This window comes from Poecilia reticulata, chromosome 15, assembly GCF_904066995.2.
Source record: "Poecilia reticulata chromosome 15, P_reticulata-male-v2, whole genome shotgun sequence".
Lineage (NCBI taxonomy): Eukaryota > Metazoa > Chordata > Actinopteri > Cyprinodontiformes > Poeciliidae > Poecilia > Poecilia reticulata.
The window spans coordinates 28,593,761-28,601,861 of NC_088844.1; the positions used below are offsets into that span (position 1 = coordinate 28,593,761).

Below are 8,101 nucleotides of genomic sequence, written 5' to 3' on the forward strand. Positions count from 1 at the left end.
CAACACTCCTTAATTTGACTTTTTCTTACGCGCTTTCCAACCTTTAGGTCATTGGAGGATAGAATCCGCCCTCAGCAAGATTTGTGCTTTACTGCTGTGGAACAATGAGTAATTGAAAACCTGTAATGTGCAATCCCAGAACCAAAGCCAGAGCTGGCAGTCGGTTAAAAAAATGCTGGAGTTAAACGTTTGAATCCCAGAAAGAGGACGGGATAAATGGTCCTTGAGAATTCAGCGTAATCTCTGTAAATCCCAGATGGATCTCTTCTCCTGCCGGGATCTCAGACTTAGCCTGTAATGCTCTGCTGCATAAACCGTGAATGGTCATTCAGCAGTTTGAAGGGCATGGTAATGAAGGCCAATGGAAAACCTATTTTAGGCACATTCAAGGCCGAGGGATGATTAATTAAGAGAGTAGGGAAACGTGATAAATTTTGTCTTTAAGGGGATCCCAGTGGAAAGATTCCTGCATGTTAGACGTGCTCAGCATCGGTTAGCAGGAAAACAGCTGCTGTGTGAAACGTGCGCCGACTCCAGCAGCTCCCAAACCTTGGATCTGATGTTTCCACTGTTCCTCCTGTCATATTCCTCTAACCAGGACGCTATTATGGGAAGCAATCGATGTGAGAGCCCAAATAAACAGGGCAGCGCATCCAGCCGGTTGCATGTAGCCTCATTTTTGACGGATAGCTTGAGTTTTATGAAAAACATCACAGAACTCGGCAAGAGATCTGACGTGTGAAAGTAAAACTAATACAACAACTGAAGATCCTAATTATTAGACTGGTGTCTCTGATCTAGAGTGGGATGTTTCTGGAAATCGAAAATATGTGTCTGGGTTCATACCGTCTTATTTTCCAGCCCATATCGACGTGTTAATGATGGATTTGATAGAAATCTATTTCAGCAGAGTCAACCTCTCGCCCAGTGATGGCTGGGATGCGCTCCAGCATCCGGCCCACACTGTTGTTGTTTCTCAAACAAAGATGAAGCCAAAATGGAAAAGCTGTGAGTGAGAAACTAAACACAGCATCATCAGTGTCTCACAACATGGTTGCGTCAGGTTTCTGCACAGCTCGGCTTGGCCTCAACCACAGCATTGAGAGTTAATGGTTGACTTTCTGACTGCAAGGTGCTGAAGTCCTGAGTCTGCACAAGTCTGGGTAATCAGCTGTCGCCCTCTGTGCTTCTTGTTATCCAGACTTTGTGCTGATATGCTGTGCTTGTTTTTCTCCAGACAGCGTCGTGGCCAAACATCTCTACTTTTACCTAGAAGTCAAACATAAGCCAAGCTGCCATATTCATTTCAGAGAGAAGTTTTCTCCTGCTTACCCTTCCTAATAGGTTTTGTCATTAAATTGAAGCTGCAGCCTGTAGAGGCTGATAGATTTCTGGATTTTTTTGCATTTTCTAAAAGCATTTTGCAGTCGGATCTTGCAGTGAACACTGGCACCTTCACTCATAATGTTTCTCCTCATAGAATGATTTGCTTTAAAGGCCACTGCTAATGGCTTTGTGTTTACACTCCATATTTAGGAAAACAGGAAACTTTTAAAATGTTTTCTGCTTGTAAAATGATTTGTCAGACATTTCGCCTCACATTTAACTTTAAATAGTTTTGAAATCAGATTGCACAGTGGTACAGATGGCAGCACTGCTGGTGTTTTACTGTAAGGAGTTTGCATGCTCTCTGTGTGTGTGTGTGTGTGTGTGTGTGTGTGTGGGTTCTATCCAGGTACTCTGGTTTCCTCCCACATACAGGCTAACAGTGCATTCAGATCTGTTTAGTCAGTTTTAATTGAAATCAAGTTTGTTTTTCTAGAAAGTCCGGTTCGTTTGCGAAGGTTGTGATGCGCAGTCAAACTCTGACCTGAACTCTGGTTCGCCTACGGTCTCTGTTCAGCTGAAGTGAACCCTGATGCTGCTTCACTACACATGTGAACGCCAAGTGGGCTGGAAATCACTCCAAAAATAGGAAGCGGACTACAGCGCAGGGCATTCTGGGTAAATACAACCAAAACAAACGTGCTAGCCTAGCATTAGCATGAGAAAGAAATCCTACAAGCAATAAAATCTGACACTTTATTTTTGCTTCCGTTTGTGAAGGAAGTTGCGCTCAGTGTCTTCGTCAGATGTTGTCATGTCACTTCACTCAGTGGTTCTTGGTGCGACGACAGGCGAGGAGGGGAACAGGTTTTCAAAGGGTTTGGTTGGTTTGACTCAGAGCAGAGAGAGAGAGAACCACAGCAGCTGAAAATGGAACAAATGTTGCAGCTTTGGTTCCCAGTAGAACCAAGTCTATCGGACTATCAGGTGTGAAAACACTCTGAAAGCCTGACTGTTTGGTTAATTGGTCTCTCTGAACTGTCGTCGGGTGTGAGTGTGTATGCTTGCCTGTCTTGTGTCTCTGTGTCGCCCTGTGATGGACTGCAGGCCTGTCCAGGGTGTCCCTCGCCTCCTGCCAAATGACTGCAAGCGATAAGCGCCAGCCCCCCAGAGAACCTGCAAGGATAAGCAGGTGTAGATAATGGCTGGATGAATAGTTTCGAAATCGCTGGCGACTGGCAGCAATTGCTTCTCTTAAGTCCTTGCTGATGTCTCTACACTTTAGTGTTGTGTGAACACAGAGCCGTATGCTAAAATGTCACATCTGCTGCTTTTAGTCCGTTTTTTCACACCTGTGGAGGATCATTTAATTATCTAGATTAACTTTCCTTTTAATAACTCGTTGTTTCACATGGTGGTTTTCATATTCTGATACGTGAAACTGAACAGAAAGAGGCTGTACTTTGGTTATAACAATATTGTTTTACTGAATATGAATCTCTTCCAAAGAGAAGTTTGTAAATCTGTTGAATTTAAAATGATTGGCTCTTCCAACAAAAAGCATAACAATGTCTTTAATGCTTTCTGTGGAAGCAGAATGGACACCTCTGAGCTTTGCATTGTGGAAAGAAATTCACGCTCTCGTGTTACGTAGGAAACGGTTAGAAACCTTAGAGCAATTAGCAAGTTAATCATTCCCAGAAGAGAACTGCATGATATTTTCTACAATTGCTTATCAACTTTAATTTGTGACTAGTTTAGCTACAAATTGGAGCAAACTGAACATGAAGCCTCCTCTTTGTCTCTGCAGGCTCATATCTTGTGTCCTCTCTAAACACAAATCTCTGTCAGTGTGATTGTTTAAAATGTGGCTGATGTAAGTTTGTATTTTCCGGAGCATATCATCTGGTAGAGGCGTCAGAAACCTAAACACATGCTGTCAAACAGAAATCTTCTTTCTCATAAAATGTCTTCTTGAATAGCCTCTACGTCCGTCAGGAAACACGGAGCGTTTCTCTGGCTTCTCCTCCTCAGAAATATTATTATCTTTTTACCAATAACCTGTTCTGCACTGAATTCACAGAGCGTGCAGCAGAACGCGACATTGGCTGTTTCACTGCGATATAGAGAAACTCATTTTATTTGTTTATTACCCACTGGATGTTAAAGTGATCAGAAAAGGCTGCATGTTATTCAGAAGTTCTGCTCACGCATATGCTAAATAATATTGTGTGTGGAATATTGCTCTCTGTTTATAAATGCGAGGGTCACATTTTCTTTTACTAAACAGCTGCATTCAAAGACTCTTTGGTTCAGACATTTGCTTCCAGTTAGTTTACAAACACTCGCCGCCTGCATGGCAATGAATGTTAATTTGAGGTTATTAATGATTTATTTGAAGAGTCGTTTTTCCTGAGTGGATTAATCAACAAGCTTTAGAGATTCAACAAGGAATGGCTGGCAGGAACGGATTTACATTCATCCATATGTGGTCAAACCTGCATGTACAGGCTCAAATATATGCAGACATACATACAAAATGTTGCCATTAAAGAGTGTTTACTCCTGTTCGGTGTCATACTGGCAGCAGAAAAAGATTTGTTTGACAGAACTGAACTGGGTCGTATTCAGAGCAAATCCAAGGAAACTGTGGAGATTTAAGATTTATAAAAGTCTTTTGGAGCCATTTCTAAACAACTTTAGATTCTAAGGATGTGACTGAGTAATCAAACTCTGATGCGGACAAGAAAAGTGAACTCTGGTCTGGATACAAACCTCGGTCTGGGCTGGGTTAGTGTGAAAGCAAACCGCAGCAGCTGAAAATGGAACAACCTACTGGACTGCCAGGTGAAAACACCCCAAGATGTTTTCACACCTTAGTTGTTTAAATGTTTACGAGCAACCGAGGAACTACTGAAGCTCAAGTCTACCATGAATATTAATGTGTTGGGAAACCAGCACCGTCCGCAGCGAAGCAGGTTTTAATAGACGTGGAACGAATGAGTGGCAACCAAGAAAAATGCTCCAAAATCAGGTCATTTAGGTTCCACTGAAATTGTTTTATCATCAAACGAGACTCAAGGCTGAGATCTGTCCAAGGTGTACACCCGCTGGTCCTTGCAGGATCCAGAAGGAGCTGGTGCCATTTCCAGCGGCCATTGGGTGACATAAATATGTACTAAGATGAGGCTTTCTTCAGAGCATAGGAACACAGTAACGGTTGTCATTCATGGTGGTGGTAGCATCAGGATGTGGGGCTTTAAGCAGTGGTATTGGTATGTTGCAAATAATGGGTGTATCTGTTGAAAATAAACTTGCTAAGAGACTTTTCCCCAAACACCAGCGGGGTGTGCCACATGTTTCAGTCTACATGGATACTTGTGACCCATCTGTTCTTCTATAAAGTATTCAAATAATTAAAAGCCCAACATAAAAATGAGATTTCTGCATTATTGAAGAGAATGGAGTGAAACTAAAGTGAAATAGTCACTGTGTTAATGGCAGGTCAGATTTCCTGATCCTTTAAAGTGTTTTGGCTGGTTTACAGAATGAAGAGAAGGAACAGAAACACATTATTTCACCCGAAAGTTACAATTTACAGGATGCTTTTATGTCATACTTCACCTGCATCAAGGTTGATGAAATTCTTTGAGCTGGCAGGATTTCAAACCGATCGGCATCCTTCAAGCAACACAAAGAGAGTGGCTTTAAATTGTGTGATCTGTCCTCACGCCTCTTTTTCAAACATTGGACTGAGTCCTTGGTTGGTCGTAAAGCTGAAAGCAGACGGAGAACCTTTAAAGTGACTCCAGCACCTGAAAGTAGAAGTATTTTTCCATTTTCATATGCAGAGCTGAAGTAAAAACACGTTAGCTCACAACTCATTATATTTATGCTCATTTACTTTAACCCCAGCTCACTTCCTGCTGCATATTAAACCACAGGAGCTCAGGATATTCATGCATTTTCAGTGCCCTGATTGAAAGTCTGACCTCGATAATGTGACACGGTGCCAGCAACACAAAAGAAACGGATGAAAAATATGCTGGGTCCATTGGAGATTTCATTTTCAAGCACAATACAAAAGCTATTCCTTTTTCACGAGTCTCTGTTTCTCTGTACCACCCACAGGGCCCAACTGCTATGCAGACACAGAGGTGATACCAGCCGGGCGAGAGGTGAAGATTGATGACTGCACAATCTGCTACTGCACGTATGAGGAGGGCACGTGGCAGATCGAGCGGCAGGCCACCTGCAGTAAAAACGAGTGCTAACAAAGCTAAAGACTGGCACAGGTGAGGAGGGGCGGAGGAGGCAACGCCCTCGCCGAACCACATGCACACTCTCGGACTCTCACCCAGTCCACTGATGATCAGGGTCGGACAGCGGCGCTCCAACAATTCAGCATTTCTACAGCAGTCACTCCCCAACGACTGAAAATGCTTTTATGAAAGTTTCTAATCTTCACACAGATTATCTATTTATCTATGTATTAAATTATTTCTGAATATATTCAAAATATAAGGTCATGCTGAACTAGTGAGAAGATATTTTTTATAGTTTCTGGATTTTAATAAGCAATGTACTGGACCAGAGGTCAACAACAACAAAAGAATGTACAGAACACACACTCACACACACACAGCTGTCTCTGGAGGTGAAAAACCTCAATGTCTGAACATGTGGTGTCGTCATGACCTGACCCAACACCAGTCCGGTGCTCGTAACGGCGCCTGACCCAATCTGTCCTGAAAACAGTCCAGAACTTACCCAAAACCAGCCCGACGTCCATTCCAACACCAGTCCTCATCACTGACCAGTCCTGATCTTTCCCTACCGTAACCCTGACAACCAGGCCCATCTTCAGTCCTAACTGGTTGAAGTTGGGCCTGTCAGCAGCAGAAGGCCCGAACCCGTCCAACACCACTCTTCACACAATGTTGACAAATGTCCCAACTTGGGTCCTGACTGCGCCGACCACTAGTCCCAGCAGAAGCACCAACACCAGACCAAACACCAGCCTCTACATCCTTACAATACTAATCTTCAGACCAGTCCCAACATTGGTCCCAAGACCAGTAACAACACCTGGAACCCATCCAACTCCTCTCCTGACACCAGTCTTGACACATGGCCCAACTTCAGGTCTGACCCGTCCCAGCAGAACTCCCTCCTTCCAGTCTTGACACCACTTCAGACACCAATCCCTCTACCACCAAAGTGCAGAGCAGACCATCTTTCTATAACCAAAGGTGGCCAAATGGTTGCTGTGTAAGACGACCAAGTTCAAAGTCAATACTGAGAACTGCTAAAGTATTCACACCCCCGAACAGTCCCACATTTTCCCACCTCAGTGTTTTTACTGGAATTTTAAGTGATAGACTAAAACAAAGTCATTCATAATAGGAACTCTGCATTTGTATTTAACCCCCATTTCCTCTGTGACCCCCAAATAAATCCAGTACCACCAACCTATAAAAGTCACTGGATCAGAGAAGAAAGTCCACCTGTGTGCATTTCTGTTTTAAAATGGTCTAATCAAAGTCCAGACCTTAACCAATTGAAAGAAAAATGCTTTCTGACCAATTTACCAAGAACAATTATGTCAGAAATCCAGTGTAGGTGTGTAAATGTAGGGAGGAAGCTCAGAGTGGTGAGCTGTCTCACCTGTCAGTGTTTTGGACTGAGTACACATGCCGTGTTTCATTTTCCTCCCACTCTACCACCATGTACTATTTTGTTTTGCTTTCTTGGTCCATCACAAAAATTCGAGTAAACACATTGAAGTTTGTAACATAAAAAACGTGAAACGAAAATCAAAGGTGTGAATACTTTGGCGAAGCAGCGCTGCAGTGAACCGAAACCAGAGGGTAATTCAAAGGGACTCGACTGTTTCTGCTTTTCTTTCATCTTTTCTGGATGTTCAAATGTGCTTTGATTTGAAAGTGCTTTTTTGTATTTCTCTTCGTATTGGTGTTCATGTTTGAAACAAATGCCAATCTGTGCTCTGTAAATGCTCAAATAGTAACTTTTTATAGTCCATGTCGGTGGTGTTTTGTATTGACGGTCTTACAAATGAATAAAAATGTTCCTGCTTTTATTTGAATCACGACTCGTTACTGAGATGGACTGACTGAGCCCCTTTTCTGCCAGATATCCCACAGTTCCTGTTAAACGGGACAAATCCGAACAAATCCCCCTCCTCTGGCGTGTACATTTCCCCCGGTTCTGAAGTCCTGGGATGGGATATGTTTGTGTGAAAGCTGCAGGTAAATATTTAATGAGCTGTCGAGAGGATGAGAAGCTACCTGCCGCAGCTTCATTTCCAGCTGCTAGAAGCATCACAGTATAAACAGGAAGATGTTACCGGTGAGAATACTGATTGTCCTGAGCCGCCTCTGGATTTCTGAGTTCGCTAATAAAGGCCAGACAGGAGGCTGCAGCGCCGCTGATTCCAATTTAGTTCAAGGATTTCGACACAGTTGCTTCACATTCTTCCTGCCTTCGTTTTCAATATCGGCTCGTGGAGTAATGAATGCAGCTTGCCGTGGCCGATCGACCGGCAGATCAAAATGAAACTGAATAATTTAAGTTGGGGTTATGAGCAGCCGTGGGCAGGCTGCGGTAAACGGATGCAGGTGTTGTGTTTCTGCCTCTCTGCGCTCTTTGTGTCGCCCCCTCTGCCATGTCCAGACCACGCTGTGAAACTCGTTGATTCAGAGGTTGCCAGACAACCGGACGGCTGTGCATCTCCAGCAGCGAGACGTGCCCGTCA

General features: G+C 43.5%; 1 protein-coding gene across 2 annotated transcripts in view; it reads left to right on the plus strand.

The window, feature by feature from the left end:
- vwc2 (von Willebrand factor C domain containing 2) overlaps positions 1–7,432 on the plus strand; it is a 52,272-nt gene extending 44,840 nt beyond the window's left edge. For both annotated transcript variants that reach the window (XM_081616253.1, XM_008430062.3), the window contains one exon: positions 5,458–7,432. In XM_081616253.1, the coding sequence (XP_081472379.1) occupies positions 5,458–5,600 (143 nt within the window). In that variant the 3' untranslated portion in view covers positions 5,601–7,432. The remainder of the gene's footprint in view (positions 1–5,457) is intronic.
- The last annotated feature ends 669 nt before the right edge of the window (positions 7,433–8,101 follow it).